Source organism: Muscardinus avellanarius (assembly GCF_963383645.1).
Source record: "Muscardinus avellanarius genome assembly, chromosome: 8".
In the NCBI taxonomy this organism is placed as follows: Eukaryota; Metazoa; Chordata; class Mammalia; order Rodentia; family Gliridae; genus Muscardinus; species Muscardinus avellanarius.
The window spans coordinates 104,106,344-104,126,515 of record NC_137794.1 but is presented as its reverse complement, the minus strand read 5'-3'; the positions used below and the strand labels follow the sequence as shown (position 1 = coordinate 104,126,515).

The following is a 20,172-nucleotide window of genomic DNA, read 5'->3' as shown; positions in this document are numbered from 1 at the left end:
ATGAAATAGGTCTGGGAGTGTAGCCCGGAGATAGAAGGGTTTCCAGGAACCCCAGTACCACCAAAAATAAATAAATAAATAAATAAATAAATAAATAAATAAATAAATGCATTTATAAAATGCTTCTGAAAAGATAGGAAATATAGTAGAAGGAATTGACCAAAAAACAGTTGAGATTTGGGAAGGAGAAAGTGAATCCGGTCCCAGGCTGTCCCTCAGAAGCTCAGGTCTGGCCTGAAAGTAGGCTACTGTGTGGCCGAAGTCAGACCTAACAATATTTCCCCTGTCCTGGACGCCACGCCCAGCCGGCCATGAGTGACCACCCAGAAGAGGCCACTCTGAAGCACAATTGCATACATTCACGATGCGTGTGAAAGTGCATATGTGTTTACATGTAAATAATGTATTTAAGAGCTTAAATACAAGACAAAAAATACATGTAAAAGCCATCCAAAAACACTCTCGAATAACGATGGCCTTATTCAGAATCCAGACGAGTGGATCAGTGATCGTAAATACTGAAATGATCCATTTTCATGCCAAAGAAATTGGGATAACATGAGAGTTGTAAGAGAAATTAAGTTTTGACAGTTGATACTCCTGAGCTCCAAATTTGAAATCACTCATAAAGGCAAATTGCTAAAAAGTTTTTATGTCTATTGTATTAGATAGGACACCTCTTTAAAAGTTATGTTTTCTTCATAAAATCACCAAGTACCGTAACCACTGGTAAATAGGAGTGTTTGTGGAATCCCACTGCCAAGAAAGGCAGCGTTCAGTAATGTTAAGTAATGCGGGTCAGCAACCATGTACACAAGTCTAAGAGTCACACGTCATCTCAGTTGCTTTGGAGTGCTGCACAACCAAGCACTTTGAAATGATCTACACTAAATTGTGGCTCTATTGTACATAACGGAAGAGACAGATTTATTTCAAGCTACTTAAATGAAATGTAAACTATATTATATAGGCTAGTTAAGATTATATAAACTTTATGTTTCATATAATTTATGAGGCATGCATCATGATTACCCTAAATTTTCTTTATTTGTTACATTATAGTTGGTTTTCTTCTCAAAGTTTTTGACCCTAATAATCATCATTTCCTTCTATGTAATCAAGGAATGAAGTCCTAATTTCATATTAATGGAAACAAAATCCTAGCTTTTTTAATAGAATACATAAATGCATAAACACCAGATATCTACTTAAGCCAAAATAAAACCACAGTGAAAGAATTTCTTCTCAGAAAGAAACCTCATTATTTAGGTATTTACCTTTTTTTTTTTTTTTTTGGTGGTACTAGGGGTGGAACCCAGGGCCTTTCTACCTCTGGGATATAATCCCAGACCTATTTTCTATTTTATTTGGAAACAGGGTCTCACTAAGTTGCTGAAAGCCTCACTAAGCAGCTGAGGCTGGCTTCGAACCTGTGCGATCCTCCTGTCTCAGCCTCCCAAGCGTGGGGATTACAAGTGTGCACCACCACGCCCGGCTAGGTATTTACCTATTTAATAAAGTCCATTTTAATTTTATTGTGTTGTCCTTTACAGTATATACATGTGCCTTAAGACTAAAGGCCGTATCTACATTGTTAAATTTATAGTGAAAGAGGAAATTTATATTTGAAATTATTTATAAATTTATATTTGAAATTTATATTTATATGAAATTTATATTTGAAAGAGGAAAATGATGGTAATAAATGAACCCAGTCTAGAGGCTACGTTAAACTTTGGATTAAGCCCGTCTGTGAGTTATTCGTCTTAGTTGCTGTGACACTGTTTACTTAAGATTCTGGAGAATTTGAAACGGAGCGGGAGCTCACTGTTCTGTTGGATGGGCCGGCCAGATTCCTGGCAGGACAGCAATGTTATTGTGGGAGAGGAAGAAAATGAGCCAGAGAGGACGAACAGAACAGTCTTGCGATGCTTGGCCACTTGTCCATCTGCTTACGGGGAAACGTGGAGTCGCTTATTACAGAAACAAAATGCCATGGGCAAATATTTTCACATCCTCCAGCTGTGCAGGATGCAGGGTGCCTGTTTAGTCTGTATCAGGATGCTGCAGATACCCTGCTATTATAACTCGGGAGTGAGGGGATGCGTGGAATCTGGTCCCATGTATACACTTGCTGAAACTTCCCCATAGGACAGAGTATCCGTCTGCACACATTTGAAAAGTTGCGCAGCCCAAGTGACTCATGGCCTTCTTGGTTTCCATGGCGATATTCCATTACAGGAGCTGATAGATTCCAGAGAGATCGGGGCAGGCCGCCTGAGCAGAGTGGAGTCGCTGGCCCCCGAAGTGAAACAGAACACAGCTGCCAGTGGGTGTGAGCTCATGCACGCGGAGATGCAGGCCCTGCGCGCAGACTGGAAACAGTGGGAAGACAGCGTGCTCCAAACGCAGAGCGGCCTGGAGAGCCTGGTCAGTCAGATGGCCCTTTCGGAACAGGAGTTCTCAGGCCAGGTGGCTCACCTGGAACAGGCCCTGGGACAGTTCAGTGCCTTCCTCAAAACCTGGGCGCAGCAGCTCGCCCTCCTGGAAGGCAAGAACACGGATCAGGAGATAGTGCAATGCTGGCTCAAAGAACGGGTAAGTGGCCTTCCTGTTTTCTATTGGTGGCTATGCTAAAAAAAAAAAAAAAAAAAAAAAAAAAAAAAAAAAAAAAAAAAAAAAACACTTTTTTTGGCTTTCATGGTTGCTAAAAACAAAAAAAAGTTCCTCGCTAAACACATGCAATACTCAGACTTGGAAGTATTTTACCTAATTACATTTGCCAAGTCTAATCTTTTTTCCATTTCTCACAAATCAAACTTTGGTAAAGATTTAACATGTGGGGGAGAAGCTGTGATTTCCCGTTGGAAATGTTATTACTAAGGGAGACATTTTCTTTTCCTTTGTATGGTGCAAGAGTTTGTAATGCTGTATGCAGCCATTCAGTCTGAAAAATGGCCTGTGGGCAGAGGCATAAATAGACAGAGAGTCATAGCTGTTTTCTTGCCAGTTAACTATTACAAACAATTCAGTGATTGAATTTATAGCTTTGAAAGACACATTTAGTAATCTAGTAAAGCACAACTAATAGTTTTTACCCTGATTAGCTCTCCTATGTGTGGTTTTGACAGCAGTAATTGAATTAGCCCATTAACAAATGTTAATAGGACTTCTGGTCCTGCTTAGGATCCCTTCCTGGCTTTTTTTTTTTTTTTTTTTTAACTAATAGTAGCTCTTTCTGAATGTTAGGAAGAAAAGCAGAAAAAGGACAGAAAAAAATGGCAATGAGTTTAAAATCCTCTTCTTTTTTGCTGTTCAGAAGTAACTTCAGAAGGCTCTTCGATATTTGCAGTTTATAATGCTCTGAATCATGCTGTCCTTAAAAGGAAGTTTGGTGAAGTAAACTTCTCTGCTTCTATTTATGTTACAATCATTTCAAAATAGCTCCAGGGAGTAAGAAAGTCATGTAGTATTACCAGCATGGTCTTATCTTAAATCAAGTATTTGAAGCAGAGTGAACTCACCAGAAAATGAAATTTTATAATTATTTTTATGCTATTTTATTTCTAATATCTCTAGGTTTTATGCTTTTGTTTTTATTGTTGTTTGGGTTTGCGTTTGTTTTTGTTTTGGATTTTTGGATACCTTTCTTGACCTTCTGTGTGTGCACCAGAATAAAGCAAATTTATTAGTTCTATAGAACAGAAATAAAGACATTGGTAATTGTTCCATGTGGCCCAATTATTTTTAAAAATGAGTCATACTATTTTGGTGTCTTTTGGTTTCCTTTTCTATTTCACTAATATGAATAAAATTTTTAAGAGAACATAATTTGTGCCTGGGTTATACAGCCTTTGTCAGTTACTATCACATCATATGTTGATACCATTACTGGGAATAATAAACAAGGGCTATAAAAATATACAGGATAATGTGATGGCTAAGAAAATGAGTTTTCAGTTGTACTAGCAATTCATAGATGACAGCCCTCTGCTTAGGTCTGTATTCACACTTGGCTTCAAAGTTGACGTCTTTAAGATCACAGTAGACTCCTTCTCAGTATTTGTATTTTATTTCTAATGATGACAGACATCTTATTTAAAACTGGAGATAGTACTTCAACTACAACAGAAGTGTAGTAAAATGTTTATAAGGCAGCAGACTTGCAAGGGTTCTTCGTTTAGCATCACCGTCTTGCTGTGAGGGAGGCCTTCTCATTGCTGACACTCATGGTAATAATCACAAACCCTGACAAGTATTCATTTTGTGCAATTAAGTGGTGACACTCAAGGAATTCTTTAAAACATAAAAGCAGGTATTCACAAATTAGATAATTTGAGGTTGTTCAATGTGTTTGCCAAACTCACTCAAGATCTATTAAGTTGCCAGTGTTGGGAATATGGCAATTATATAAAGAAAAAGATGCATTCCGGATTTAACTGAATCATAAGTGTATTACCTGATGCAATATTTGCATAATGAAAGGCTTTACTGAAATATTTTAAATGAAATTATGGACATTTCTTAAAGTTTTGATTGAAGGATTTTTACTTTCAATGTCACCCAGTTTATAAGTGACCATCCAGAGCTCCAGTATTTTTCCTTTTTAAATGACTTGAATCTCCATCTTTTTTTGGTAGGTGGTAAGTTTGTTTACTTCTTAAATAGCTGTTCTTGGTTTAGGCTTTGGGGTTTCAGAGATAAACTGTCTAGTTACTTTTTTATGAATTTCGTAAACAAAAATGTTTTGGACCCTCTATCCCCAACACTGAGCTAAATAAAAAAAACCGACAAACCAAGAGAACCCTATTCCTGCTCTCAACATCTCGGTCCAGGTGGAAAGACAAGTATGAAACCAATCGGCAGCATCAGGGTGAGGAATGCTCGGGAGTTTTGTGTCTCCAGATGAGAAACCCTAGAGGCAGGAAGGAAGGCAGAGGATCCTTAGAGAAGTCAGTGCTAAAGCTGAATCCGGAGGTCTGGGTCCAGTTTGATAGACAGGCGAGGTGGACATGCCCCAAGATGTAGACTTACTGAGGAAGGGGAAGATGGAGGAAAGGACACTGGAGAACAGGAATCAAGTTGGAATGATATTGTGCCATGCCAGAGAGAGAGGATGAAGAGGTAAATGGGTTTGGGTGGGGAGAGTCAACCTGCAGAGATAGAGGTAAGTGATGAACGGGACTGAGACATAGAGCTGACTGTCTCTGGCCTGGAGTGATGGAAGAAAATGGGAGGGACCAAGATGATGCTTAGACTCCTGATGCATGTTGGGTAGGGCAATGGTGCCTTTTATCAGGATGAGACTGTGACTAGATCTGGTTTGTTGATGAGAGATGTGGTTACTCTACAAAGCTGGGCCATCTCTCAATAAGCATGTATGAGGCTAGTAATATTAACAGCAACAGGTATCTGAGAAGTTCCTCACTTATTTGTCCCTCCACCTTAGTTTATTTTATTTTTTGCTTTGGTGGGAACCACTATCCACACAGTCACATTGAAGTATCTGTCAATCATCTTCCTACTGAGTTTACCAATTAGGCATTCATTAGTATGCCAGGAATTGTGTTAAATATTTGGCAGTCATGATTTCATTTGCTTTTTTTTTTTTTTTTTGACAACCCTGCAAGAGAAAAATGATTTCATTGCAGACCACGTGTAACTGGTTGACCACGGCTTTGGTTTTAGAGAGGTACTGGTCAAGCCCTAAGACTTTATTTCATAATATGCATACACAGTACTGAGATTACTCATATGTTTCTTTCATCATCTGAATTATGAGTTCTCCAAGAACAAGAATCATACTCTATTCATTGTAGGAAAGGGGAATTCCAGAACACAGAAAAATACTTTCCTGCCAGGCCCAATGGTGCACACCTGAAATCCCAGTCTGTAGGAGACTCAAATGGGAGGATTAAAGGTTTGAGGCCAGCCTCAGCAACTTAGTGAGAACATCAGTGACTTAGCAAGACCATGTCTCAAAACAAAATTAAAAAGAGCTGGGGTATATCTCTGGGTTAGAAGGCCCCGAGGTTCAATCCCTCACACCAAAGAAAATAAATAAATAATTATTAAATCTTGACATATAGCAGACAGCAAGTATTTGGCAACTTTATGAATGAAACTACGAAATTATAAATCACTAGTTAAGTAAGACCTATGGGTTATAATTAATTCTTAATTTCGGAACTAACTGTATATACTGCTTAAAATCAATCACTATGCATTTTGTTAATCTAAAATAAGTGTTGATACTGGGCATGGTGACCCACACCTGTAATTCTAGTACTTGGAGGCTGGAACAGGAGAATTATAGGTTCAAAGCCAGCCTCATCAACTAACTTAGTGAGGATCTCAGCTAGATAGAGTGAGACTCTATCTAAAAATTAAAAATAAAATAGAGCTGGGGAGTGTAGCTCAGAGGTAAAATGCCCCTGGGTTTAATCCCTAGTACAAAAAAATGAATTAAAATAAATAAATAAGCAAATGAATGAAGAAATAAATAAGCAAACAAAAAAGTAAAAGAAAAAATAAAGTTAAGCTTTTTTCAAAAACAATATTTTTTCATCTTTCAACTATATATCTCCCAATGATTTGGTCAATGTTTAACAATATGAAATATTTTCTTTCTTTTCTTATCCTTTTTTATTTGACCACTTAATTTTTTGATGGCTTTATGTTTATGAATGGCTAGAAAAGGAAACAAATCCACAGATCTATCAAGCGTCAAGGTGGATGCTGAAAATAGGCCATTTCTTTATTGAATTTACTGTATTCGTTTGTCCTTCACTACTAACTTACGGTTTTTGCAAGTATAATTTTTAAAATGTGAAAATTACTGAATTACATGCTCTCTTTTATCTTGTTATTTTCTACTAGGAGGTCCTGGCTGCTCTACAAAAAGCAGAGCCAACAACAGAAGATCTCAAGTCTCAGCTCAATGAACTTTGTCGATTTTCAAGAGACCTGAGTACATACAGTGGGAAAGTCTCTGGCATGATTAAAGAATATAATTGGTGAGCATGACCCTTTCTGGTGTTCAAAATATTTACATTTTAAGAGACAGGTTCTGCCAGGCGTGGTGGCGCACGCTGGTAATCCCAGCATTTGGGAGGCGGAGACTGGAGAATGGCAGTTGTTGGACAGCCTCAGCTACTTAGTGAGGCCCTCCACAACTTAGTGAGACCTTGTTTCAAAATAAAAGAATAAAAAATAGGGCAGGGGGTGTAGCTCGGAGATCAAATGCCCCTGGGTTCCATCTCCAGACCTGCAAAAAAGAGAGAAAAGGGACAGGTTCTCACTATATTGCCCAAGGTAGCCTTGAACTCCTGGCTCAAACAGTCTTCCTGTCTGTCTCAGGAGTGGCTGAGACAACAGGCTCCCAGGACCATGCCTGGCTTCAAAGATTTTTGTACAAAGTAGAAGCTAAGCTGAGCATGGTGGCATGTGCATATAGTCTCAGCTACTTAAGCGGCTAAGGTAGAGCTCACATGAGCCCATGAGTTTATTTTGTTGTGTTTTTTTTTTGTTTTGTTTTTAATTTGTGTACTATAATTTCACATCATATAATGTTCATGATTTGAGACCAGCTAGGCAGCATAGTAAGAACTTGTCTCAAAAAGAAAAAAAAAGAAAAAAGAAAAAGTAGGCCAAGTAGAAGCTAGAGGGGTGTTGGGTTTTTTTTAGGTGATTCAGTAATATTAATTAGCATGCATGTAATCCAGCTACTTAGAGAGGCTGAGGCAGGAGGATTTCAAGTTCAAGGCCAGCCTGTACAATTTAGCAAAATCCCATTTCAAAATATAAAGGACTGATAATATAGGTCAGAGGTAGAGCACTTGCCAAATAGAAGGAAAAAGAAAGAAATATTATAATATTTAGCATTAAATTCATTACTAAATAAAGATAAATGTACATTCTAAGAACTGCTGATTCTGGCAAGTACTGTTTTAATCAACTTTAACACTTTTTCCTTCCATTAAATTTTCAAATCACTTTTTCAGTCTCTGTTTACAAGCATCCAAGGGCTGCCAGAATAAGGAACAGATATTACAGCAAAGATTTCGAAAAGCCTACAGGGACTTCCAGCAGTGGTTGGTTAATGCAAAGATCACGACCGCCAAATGTTTTGATATACCTCAGAATATGAATGAAGTTTCAACGAGTCTTCAAAAAATACAGGTAAGAGCTTTATCAGTTAATTTTAATAAAAGAACTGAAGTGGAAAAGGTACCACTAGATTTTTTTTGTGTGTGTGTGTGGTGGTGGTACTGGGGTTCCTGGAAACCCTTTTACCTCCAGGCTACACTCCCAGACCTATTTTATATTCTTTTTTTATTTGGAAACAGAGTCTCTTAAGCCAGCGCGGCCGGCTTCGAACCTGTGTGATCCTCCTGTCTCCGCTTCCCAAGAGCGGAGATTACAAGCGTGCGCCACCACGCCCGGCATAGATCTTTTTTTAGTGCAACACATATAAAAGTTTGGCCTAACAAATTCAAGGTTCAAATAAGTTTCTCCCATGGAACAACTGTAGAGAAATTAGCTGATTTCTATATAGAAAGGTGTGATAGTTTATGTATTAATTTGCTTTTAGGAAATAATAAAATATATTTTTGCAATACACAATATGCCTGAGAACTTTGAGTTACTTTTGTTTTATTCTTACTCTAAATATAGGCATGGTAAGGTTATTTCAATGTACAAATAGGAAAAAAGAGTTTACTGAGGTCACAGGCTTAGAAATAGGTAGAGTTGCAGCCAGACTTTATGTTTGTTCATTTGGGTTTTCTTTTAGGTTTTTCTTTATCTAACTGCTACTATGTAGTGACATTTCATGTGCCACCTTAAGCCTCAACATTTATTACTTTAACAACAATAACATTATTTTTATATTTTTTCATGCTAACAGTTTTGCGTGAGTGAGAGAGAGAGAGAGAGAGAGAGAGAGAGAGAGAGAGATGCACCATCCTAAGCCTCAACATTTTTAGTTTAACAATAACATTATTTTTCATATTTTTGCATACATGATTATTTTATATGCTAACAGTCTTGAGTGAGTGAGAAAGAGAAAAAGAGAGAGACCTATGTACAACTGCTCGTGCATGATGTTTCTCTACCACAAGCGGCCTCTGAAATAGCAGTGCCCACATCCATTTGGCTTTTTAGAATTCTTTATTCATAATATAATGGAATAACTCTGGCTTTGAAATTTCTCTCCACTTAAAATTCTTCCAGTTTTGCTTCAGGCTAGGGTAGTAAAAGTTTGGAATTTCAATCAGGAAACTTTTGGGGGTTGGGGAAACCCATTACTGTTTTTAAGGACAGCCTTTTCTCAGACCCTCGGCCCAGTTTCATGTTGGAGGGAAGCAGCCATTAAAATAGATCTTCTGGTAAGCTTCTGTATTCATCTGGTTGTTGTTGTTGTTGTTGTTGTTGTTGTTGTTGTTGTTGTTGTTTTTGTTGATTGCTACAATGGCATCCCTGAGGTAAGCTACTTTGCAAATAAATGGGTTTTTTGGGTTCACAGTTCTGCAAGTTCACAGATACTATGGCATCAGCTCAGATCTAGTGGGAACTTTGTGGAGATGGTGTCACGGTGGTGGGAGCCTTATGCAATAGCAAGAGCATGGTCAGATAAAGCCCAAGAGGCTAGAAACAGCCAGAATGTTCCTGTAGAACTGTCTTGTGAGAGCTAGCTGAGGGGTCCTATGAATGCAAACCTAATTTCCCCAAGGGCCTGTCCCCAGTGACCTAAGGACCTGCCAATAGGCCCCACCTCTGAACACTGCCACACGAAGGCCCAAGCTTCTGACACTTGAACCTTGGAGGACAAATAGCATACAAACCAGAGTAGGTTCTTTAATCAAAATCTGCAACTCACAGTATATATATTTCTGTTTCTTGCCAGAATAAATAGCCTTGAGTTTATGTTGTCCATATCTTTTTCATTGCATAAAATAATTATGCCGGGCGTGGTGGCGCACCCTTGTAATCCCCGCGCTTGGGAGGTGGAGACAGGAGGATCGCGCTGGTTTGGAGCCAGCCTCACTGACTTAAGAGACCCTGTTTCCAAATCTAAAATAGGTCTGGGAGTGTAGCCCGGAAGTAGAAGGGCTTCCAGTAACCCCAGTACCACAAAAAAAAAAAAAAGCAATAAGCAATATTTTCACCTGAAAATATTCAAGGGAATTAACTGTAGAAAATAAAATCTACCTATTTACCTAGCAGGAGACTATCCTTGGATCTAGCAGGATGATGGGAAAGTACATCCTGTGGCCACACCATTGAATTACTCTTTGGCCTTATGCCATGGACTTGTTCTTCAAAAGAACAGCCCTATAAAATACTCTACTGACTTTCTTTAGAAACAGCTATTAAGAACGTCATGTACTCCATTTAACAGCATTCATTTCATTCGGTTTCCCCAGAGTAATGTATTTGCTGCGTCTTTCTAGTAGTTGTGCTTCTGCTGAGCAGATGGTGTGGTTTTATCATATGGGCTCTATGAGTGGATTTGTGGACCTGGCTGTGTTTACTCTTGCTTTGGCAGCTAGGATGCTCAGAGCCAAAGTCATAATTTCGCTCCACCAAGTATACAGAACCATATGGCATTATTTTATAAACTAAACTTAATCAGAGATTATTTTACAACTCTTATTTTCTCCTGCTCTTCATTTCATCTCTTAGTTTTTAAAAAAAAATCAAATTGTTCATAGTTTATAACACAACTCACATCTCTTTTGGAGATAAGCCAGAATTTAGTAAATAAAATATCTTACAACTTGACTGTTAAGGGAAGACCTGGATCGCTTGATGCGTGTAACAACAATAGTTTATTTCTTCTCTTTGATTTCTTTGAGAAATACATAAAAAATGAAAGAATCTTAAAGCATAGTGTATTTTACTGTGGCTGATTTTATGCTTTTCTTTATAGGAGTTTCTGTCAGAAAGTGAAAATGGACAGCATAAGCTAAACACGATGCTATCTAAAGGAGAACTTCTTTGCTCTTTGTTGACCGAAGAGAAAGCACAATGTGTCCAGGCTAAGGTTGCCACCGCAAAAGAAGACTGGAAGAGCTTCCATTCAAATCTCCACCAAAAGGAATCTGCCCTGGAGGTACCATATAGGCAACTGCAAGGGCGTGTTCTGTGTTGTTTGCTGTTGTTAGTAAAACCACAGTTTCGGTGTACACCAGGACCTTGGCCATGATTTCATTCCCCTTCCCCTCTGAATATCCACGTGGGACTAGATGAGTAAGGCTGAGCCCAAGGAGGGAGTGTAAGCTATTTCTAATAGCCTAAGGAGTTAGATGGCTTCTTGCATCTGTTAACAGGCTTGCCCGTGCACTCCCCCAGCTGGGACAGCCAGCTTGACATTTAACCACAGCGCTTCATCTTCCATTTGAATTGCCTTCATTTTAAAAGTTGGTCCAGGAGACTGAACAGAAATCCCTATACGGCTAAAAAAAATGCTATAAACAAGAGGGTACATTATAACTTATGTAAATATCAGGTAGTAGGGTTTTAGGATGAAGTATGTGAAGAGACAGGGTTTATACAATTCCATCTTTTACAGAGACAGTTTATTACAAGCACCACATAATTATTGCCACAATGCAATTATTGAATTTTTTTCTTCTGAGATCACCTATTTTATGCAGCAACATATCTAATCAGATGAAAATGTTGAGGCATGGAGAAAGTCTTTTCCTTTTATTTATTTATTTGTTTATTTATTTTTGCTGTACTGGGGATGGAACCCAGGGGCATTCTACCTCTGAGCTACACTCGCAGCCCTATTTTTATTCTTTATTTTGAAACCGGGTGTCACCGAGTTGCAAAGGGCCTCACTAAGTAGCTGAGGCTGTCCTTGATCCTCCTGTCTCAGCCTCCCAAATGCTGGAATTACAAGCCTGCGCCACCACACCCGGCTAGTCTTTTGCTTTTAAAACAATGCTTCCTGAGAAAGGAGATCCTTAATTCTATTAGTACCATAATTAATGTGGGGTTAAAAAGATAACAATAGATAACTACTATTCAGAGAGTGAAATATACATGTCCTCAATTCCTCAATCCTTTCCTTACTAGCCCAAGAACTCAATGGCAATATCTGGTTTACACCCATTGCAGGCATCATTCATGCAATGGAGCGTTAGCCATGGTACAGGGCCTGGGGACTTAGGGTCCATCCCATAGAATCATGGGTGCAGTTTGGGCTGAATGCAAAAGCATCAGCTTTAGCTTATCTAGCATTGGTTACATACCATCTTGCTCAGGAGATGTCCTAGAATAGGTCAAGAGGGGCCTATTTTTCTACTCTGCCTTCTCCTCGTGACAGGTTGGTCCATGTTCTCCTTCCTCCTTTCCTTCCCTCCCATTGGGAATAGATATAAAATAGTGCCCGTTATGATCCAGGCACCACGTGAGGGATACAAAAAGGCTGGGCCATTGCCTTGCCTCAGAGAGTTGACTTTGGAGATGAAATAGTCTCCAATAGATGATTGTAAATAAGAGAGGTGTGTTCGGGGAGGGGTGTAGTCACTAACAGGAGAATGCCACCATGTGGAAACGTTTCCAGAGGGGTGATATTTAAAGTGCATCTTGAATGCCAAATGTTCTTTGACTTTGCGAAGGCTGATATGCATTTCACAGAGAAGAATTGAATACACAGGCCCAAAGCGTCATGAGGGCTAACTAAAATGGAGGATTCTTGGAAGTCTGATGCTGACATAAGTTTTCCAAGAAGAGTAGCAGACATAAAATTGGAGACAAGCCAGGTGTGATGGCGCATGACTGTAATCCCAGCACTCAGGAAGCTGAGACAAGAGGATCTCAAATTCAAAGCCAGCCTCAGAAACTTATCAAGACCCTGATTCAAAAAAAATAAAAAATAAAAAAAGGCTGTAGGTGCAGCTCAGTGGTAAAATGCCCTGGGTTCAATCCCCAGTACCACAAAATAAAAACAAAATCCTAGAGACAAAGATTGAGGCCAGAGGGTGAAGAGTGTTATGTATTAAGCAATTTGAGGGTGACTCTTGGCCAGAGTCCCTCTCAGAACTCCAGACACAGTTTCCACATGGATGGAACTTTAGGGTGCTAGTCTAGATGCATGAGAAAGAGGCTAATTCATTCCATGTAACAGATGCTTTGGGGCACTGGGATTTAACTCTCCTAGAACCTGGCAGAAAGGCTGCAGGCATTAAAGCTGGAGACAGATGTATCAACTCTCCTAACACACTGTGAACCAGAAAGGGGAGCAGAAGTAGATGGAATAAGTACTAGACAGTGGATGTATACACTTTGGGATTCTGCGCAAGATTTTACAACATTCTTATATAAGAAGCATAACACACTGGTTCTCTCTTTATAAATCAGAATTGACTTTTTATTAAAGACATATGAAACATGAAAAAGTATGTATTTAGTAAATACGTATATTTTTTTTTTCTTCTTTTTTTATGGTACTGGGGTTCCTGAAAGCCCTTCTATCTCCGGGATACACTCCCAGACCTATTTTTTTTTATATTTTTTAATTTGGAAACAGGGTCTCTTAAGCCAGCACAGCTGGCTTCGAACCTATGCAATCCTCCTGTCTTCGCCTCCCAAGCATGGGGATTACAAGCGTGCACCACCATGCCTAGCCTAGGTATAATTTTAAATAATATATATTATAATTTTTTTTTGCAGTACTGGAGATGAAACCCAGGGACATTCTACCTCCGAGCTATACCCCCAGCCTTATTTTTTATTTTTATTTTTTGAAACAGGATCTCATTAGTTGTAAAGGGCCTCACTAAGTAGCGAAGGCTGGCCATGAACCATGATCCTATCTCAGTCTCCCAAGTGCTGGGATTACAAGCGTGTGTCACCATGCCCGACTAATATATATTATAATATTAAGGTGTACTTATGTTAATATGTATATATATATATATATATATATATATATATATATATATTTCTACATACCCTCATGATATGTCCCAATAAGTTGAAGCCCAAAACCTGCCCTTGGGGCCTTGTAATGGAGTAGGGAACCCAGGCCCACCTGTATCAAGTGAAAATGCACAGTCCAGCCCTGCCTGTGACAAAGTATGCAACCACTGGTATAACAACAAATGCCAGAGGTGCAGATGTTCTGTGGTCTCTGGATGGGCTAGAGAGTTAGAAAAATACATATAAAATTATATTTAAAATAAAATCATTAAAAGTTCTTAAGGAGCTGGGCATGGTGACTCACGCTTGTAATCCCAGCATTTGAGAGGCCAAGACAGGGGGATCTAGGTTCGCCGACAGCCTCAGCTACTTAGTGAGGCCCTTTGCAACTCAGTGATACCCTGTTTCAAAATAAAGAATAAGGCAGGGCGTGGTGGTGCACACTTGTAATCCCCGGGCTTGGGAGGCAGAGACAGGAGGATCACGTAGGTTCGAAGCCAGCCTCACTGGCTTAAGAGACCCTGTTTCCAAATAAAAATATAAAAATAGGTCTGGGAGTGTAGCCCAGAGGTAGAAGGGTTTCCAGGAACCCCAATACCGCCCCCCCCAAAAAAAGAATAAAAAATAGGGCTGGGTGCAGCTCAGAGGTAGCATGCCCCTGGGTTCTATCCCCAGTAGTGCAAAAAAAAAAAAAAAGTTCTTAAGAAATATTAAAAAAAAAATTGTACTGATGCCAAAGTGGATGGTGAAATATTCCAGAGAGGGAAAGACAGGGAGGAGGAAGAGGGGAGACAGATAAAAGTAGGCCGCAGATGCCAGATGAGGGATTCTGGCTGGCTTTATGTTTATTTCCTTTTTATTTATTTGTTTGTTTTCGGTCACCAACACTATCTAATACCTTGCAGAACCTAAAGATCCAAATGAAGGACTTCGAGGTCAGCGCCGAGCCTGTTCAGACGTGGCTGAGTAAAACTGAGCAGCTGGTCCAGGAGAGCAGCAGCCGCCTCTACGATCTGCCGGCCAAGAGGAGAGAGCAGCAGAAGCTCCAGGTGACAGGCCGGACGGGCCCGGTCCTCGGGCCACCACACCCGCGCCCAGATGCATGCCGGGGCCCGGGATTCAGGGACACCACCTTGACATGTAGTTCAGCCTTCTGTCTTTCTGACATATCTCTTGTGTTCTGACTCTCCTTTGAGGTGTGACGTGTTTCCGTCCGTCCCATAGCGCTCCACTGTGTGTAGCTTGGACCTAATGACGCCTTCAGGGCACCCGAGGGCTTGCCAGCGTGCGTCTCCGTGTCCTCGGGGCCAGAGCCTCGTCCACCGTGTGTGCTTTTCCCGAGCTCTGAATGTTAACTCGCTTGTGCTTTTCAGTCTGTCCTTGAGGAAATTCACTGCTACGAGCCTCAGCTCCACAGGCTGAAAGAGAAAGCTCAGCAGCTGTGGGAAGGTCAAGCTGCCAGCAAGAGCTTTATGCACAGAGTGTCGCAGCTGTCTTCTCAGTATCTAGCGCTAAGCAATCTAACCAAGGTAACGCCTGCCGTGTGCTGCGTGTGATTGTGATGCCGATGTTGCAAATTCAGAGTCGTGCCAGGGTGTGCAGGGTATCTGTCCTGACGGGACCACGGACAGTGGTGTCCCTGGTCAGCAAGAAGACACGCAGAGCCGTCTCCCCAGCCTGGGAAGTCAAGGTACACTGTGTGTTGTACCTGTTAGGGTGATTCTCTGAAAACACCTAGGAGCTTTCAAAGATTGAAGAGACTTCTTGCCCTGCGTCTTCCTTTTAATACCGAAATGGTACATTCCCCGGAGCTTTTATTGTGAAGACTCAGTGCAGAAACATAAGGCAAAATTCAAATTGTTGTTCAAGAAAAATCTCAAGGTTAAATGATATTAGAAAAAAAAAACCATGAATTTAAATCATATTAAATTTTATTGGACTCAACTATAAGTTTGGGCTAATTTTTTAATGTGTCTAAATTTCATGTTCATTATTATATCATAGTCAAAGGTATATTGATTGAGAGTTTCAGTTTAGATTTTTAAGCAGAACTCCAAGTCAGCAGTGGTTCATATACTGATTAAATGTCTTCAGCAAACTTAGAAAAAAGTAAACGGGACTTGCCATGACCTCCTATCAGCTGGATGACACAGACCCAGTCGGTCTGCTGTCTGAGCTTACATGCCTTCTCACACTTGTTCTCCTTAGCTTTTGATTTCAGATACTGGCATGAAGGGAGTCTATTCTAATTTAGTCCTCAATTTGACCTACTGATTTTACTGTGGTCTTACGTCTGCCCTGCTAGTTTGGGTCTTCAATGAAACGTCACTGAGATAGTCATAGTAGAATAGGTGGTGGGATAAATACAGTCTATATTTGCACCGATGTTTACTCACTTATAAGTTACATTTTTGCTTTGGATGAATTAAGAAGAACTTTCTATTCATGTCTATTTACTTAGATGTCAAAAGTGATAGGAATTTGAATGTTTTAAGAATGACACACTAGTCTTATGAAATCTTTACTAGGTTGGATATATCCTGTGATTAACAAGTAGAACCACATGGATGGTCTCAAAATCTAGGAATATTCAACACACCTACATACATTTGCTAAAGTATCAAACTGTACTCTATATATCTGTACAGTGATTATGTGTCAATTAAAATATATTTTATTATATATACAATGTAGGGATATCGCAAAATCTCAGGTTATTGTTTTTTTTAAACCCTGACTACAATGTCTATCAACAAGAGTATGTGGTACCTATTGAGTCAAATGGGACATGGGAAAACTAAAACTACTGTGATTAAGCTACAGGACAAGATAGTAGGAACACAGCTTATTGATTTAAAAAAAAAAGAATCCCAGCCAGGCGTGGTGGCGCACGCTTGTAATCCCCGCACTTGGTAGGCAGAGACAAGAGGATCGCGCAGGTTCGAAGCCAGCCACGCTGGCTTAAGAGACCCTTTTTCCAAAAACAAAAAAGCATAAAAAAAAAATAGGTCTGGGAGTGTAGCCTGGAGGTAGAAGGGCTTCCAGGAACCCCAGTACCAAAAAAAAAAAATTCCCAGCCAGGCATGATGACACACACCTGTACTCTCAGTACTTTGGGAGACTGTGATAGGAAGATCACAGATTCTAGGATTCTAGGACAGACTCAACAACATGGGGAGGGGTTTTTTTGTGGGTTTTTTTTTTTTTTTGGTAGTACTGGGGGTGGAACCCAGAGGCTTTCTACCTCTGGGCCATACTCCCAGACCTTTTTTATATTTTATTTGGAAACAGGGTCTCACCAAGTTGCTGAAAGCCTCACTAAATAGCTGAGGCTGGCTTCGAACCCGTGTGATCCTCCTGTCTCAGCCTCCCAAGCACGGGGATTACAAGCGTGTGCCACCATGCCCGGCTCCATGGGGAGGTTCTAAGCAACCTAAGAAGCCCAAGTTCAAAACAAAAAAATAAAAAGGGTGGAGGGAGGGTGTTGCTCAAAGGTAGAACATCCCTGGATTCAATCCGTACTACCACAAGAAAAAGAAAAAAAAAGTATTTAATTGTATAACAAAGTTGAGAGGCATTAAATTATAATTTTTCTGCTTTTGACCCGTTATCCTAATATTTTCCCTACTTAGAGAGTTCAGAGTTCTCTTGGAACGAAACGAGACTTGCATCTTATGTGGGCAAGCGTGTGAAGCTATGGTTGAGAATAGTTTCAAATAGTTAACTTTAAAATTTGAGCAGCTGTAGGCTGCAGAGTCTCTGTGTCGTGCACAGCTAGAAAACCATTTCTGTCTTCTCCAGGAGAAAGTGTCGAGGTTGGATAGAATTGTTGCAGAGCACAATCAGTTCTCCCTGGGAATTAAAGAGCTGCAAGACTGGATGTCAGACACCATTCACATGCTGGATTCCTACCGCCACCCAACATCTGACAAAAGCGTGCTGGACAGCAGGGTGCTCAAGCTGGAGGTGGGCACCTGGAAATCTCTAGCTTACGAGATTTGTTTTCCTTGACATTTCTCAGGTCTTCCTCTACCTGGCCTGACTATGCCACACTCTGTCTCCAAGGAATCTCAGAATGCCTTGCGGGTGTCATACTGCTTTCTTAAGATGGTCACACTTAAGCATTCCTAATAGTTTGAGTCCAGACACATTCACCCATAAATGCTTTACAAAAAAATGATCAAATAAAACCTAATTTGGTTACTTGCTCGATGGCCAGTTAAGAGGCTCGTTGTGAACTATATCGTAGACACATTTATTTTAAGGAAGTATTTCCCTGAAATGCCTTTGTAGGGCAAATCGTTGTCCAACTCATCCGGCTCACTTGCCTGCCTGTATCATTTGGTTGACCCTTCTCTCATTCCAAGATGTCCGTTCTAATTAACATTTGTGATGAACATAGTTCATCTGCATTCCTTCATAGCCAGTCTCCCTTCCTATCCTGGGCGCTTTTCCCGGAAACTGGAAGGGATCACCAATGAATCAAAGGTAAATAACATATGGCCATTATCCTCAGGACCTTATTGTCAGAGACCGCAGTTGAAACACAGGAGGCAATAACAGCAATAACAACAGATGGGGCTGCATGTTACAGACATGCAGGCTCGTGGAACCGTGCAGGGGAGGGGACTAGAGTTGGAGCAGGTTTCTTAGGAAGTCTGGTACCTAACTCAAGATTTCAAGAATGATGGATAGAATAATCCTGGTAAAGATTAAGATGAGTGGCCACTTGCGAAGCGCATCAGGAAGAGAGAAAGTGTAAGTAAAAGCCGGAGGGAAGGACCAGCACGGTGTATGAGAACTTGGGAGCAGTTCTTTTTTGCTGTAGGAGACTCCGGGGCCCCAAGAGGCTGAATTGAGGGTGAAAAAATCTAGATGAGGAAGAAAGGTGAAGCTTTGCCTTCTCAGGACACTACCAGTTTTACAGTTCAAATTAAAACTTTCTTCTCATAAAAAAAGGATAGTACTCATGAAGATCTTGAAGTATTTGTCAATTCCCTTAAAAGCGTTAAACTAGAACCTTAACATTCATAAGCTCTTTGTTCTGTGACCTTAGAGAATTCATTAATTCTACTGTAATATTATTTAGCTTGATAAGGCCAGTAACAAAATCCCAGTGGAAAGAAGGAATTATTGTGAGAAGACTCAAGCCTTGCAATTACAAGGCCATTTAGAGACCAGCAGGTGACTGGTCCTGGCACTTGCCAGAGAGTGACTTCCCACGGGAGTCCACGGCCTGGTGGCTTATCCTTCTGCTGTCCTCAGGAGCTCTGCAGTATTTGAGCCAGGAGTATTAGGCAGGCAAATGGAAAGTGGCTTCTGTCTTTGATTTTACAGGCTCTTTTATCAGTAAAACAAGAAAAAGAGATTCAAATGAAAATGATAGTGACGAGGGGGGAATACGTCCTGCAGAATACCTCTCCCGAAGGCATTCCTGCAATTCAGCAGCAGCTGCAGGGTGTGAAGGACATGTGGGCAAACCTCCTTTCTGCAGCCATCCAGTGTAAGAGGTAAGTGAAACTCACTAAGCACTGGCAAGCCATGGCTAAAAGATCAATATATTATGACCACGTGGTTCTTGTACCTGCTTGCTCCCCCACCCGTCCTTCCTTCCTCCCTCCCTTCCTCCCTTCCTCCCTTCCTTCCTTTCTTCCTTTTTCCTTCTTTCTTTCATTACTTCCTTCCCTTGCTTAAAAATTGAAAGATAAATAAATGTTTCATAGAGTAAAAATATTTATATTACAATTGGGTAATTTAATTTGGGCAGTAACTCCAGGACATACCAGTTGGGAAGTGAGAGAGATGGGGAAAAGAGGCAGCTGGTAAAGGGTGTAGTTGTATCAGGCACCTGCCTCCATGGGCGACTGGAATCCACCTGGCCGGGCTGCGCAGGGAGCCACCGTATACCGTGTGCCTCATAGTGATTCACAAGGGCGGGAAGTGGGAATATTTACAAACACGCTCCCAGGCGTCAAAGCACTGGCTAGGGCTGCCCCTACTGGGGTGACATTCTCCTGGCATTCCTTATCTACATTGTCTTCAAGCTGAAATTGTGTCAAGGACCAGAGAATGTCCTCAGGCCGAGACCTAGGAGCCAGCATCTTATCTCGAAGGCCGGTTGGCAGCGCGGCAGTAGGTCTGAGAGTACATACAGGCACCTCAACAACAGCATCTGCTGCAAAAGTGCTCCAACCATGGAAGCCAAATTAGACTCAAATGGTTAAAGGAAACAAATAC

At 40.6% G+C, this 20,172-nt stretch overlaps 1 protein-coding gene across 3 annotated transcripts in view; it reads left to right on the top strand.

Moving 5' to 3' along the window:
- SYNE1 (spectrin repeat containing nuclear envelope protein 1) overlaps window positions 1-20,172 on the top strand; it is a gene marked incomplete at both ends in the record, with an annotated part of 486,197 nt that overhangs the window by 232,846 nt on the left and 233,179 nt on the right. For all 3 annotated transcript variants that reach the window (XM_080699888.1, XM_080699887.1, XM_080699889.1), the window contains 8 exons: window positions 2,242-2,598; window positions 6,880-7,016; window positions 8,004-8,181; window positions 10,934-11,116; window positions 14,841-14,984; window positions 15,309-15,464; window positions 17,737-17,901; window positions 19,273-19,445. In XM_080699888.1, coding sequence (XP_080556014.1) covers window positions 2,242-2,598; window positions 6,880-7,016; window positions 8,004-8,181; window positions 10,934-11,116; window positions 14,841-14,984; window positions 15,309-15,464; window positions 17,737-17,901; window positions 19,273-19,445 — 1,493 coding nt within the window. The remainder of the gene's footprint in view (window positions 1-2,241; window positions 2,599-6,879; window positions 7,017-8,003; window positions 8,182-10,933; window positions 11,117-14,840; window positions 14,985-15,308; window positions 15,465-17,736; window positions 17,902-19,272; window positions 19,446-20,172) is intronic.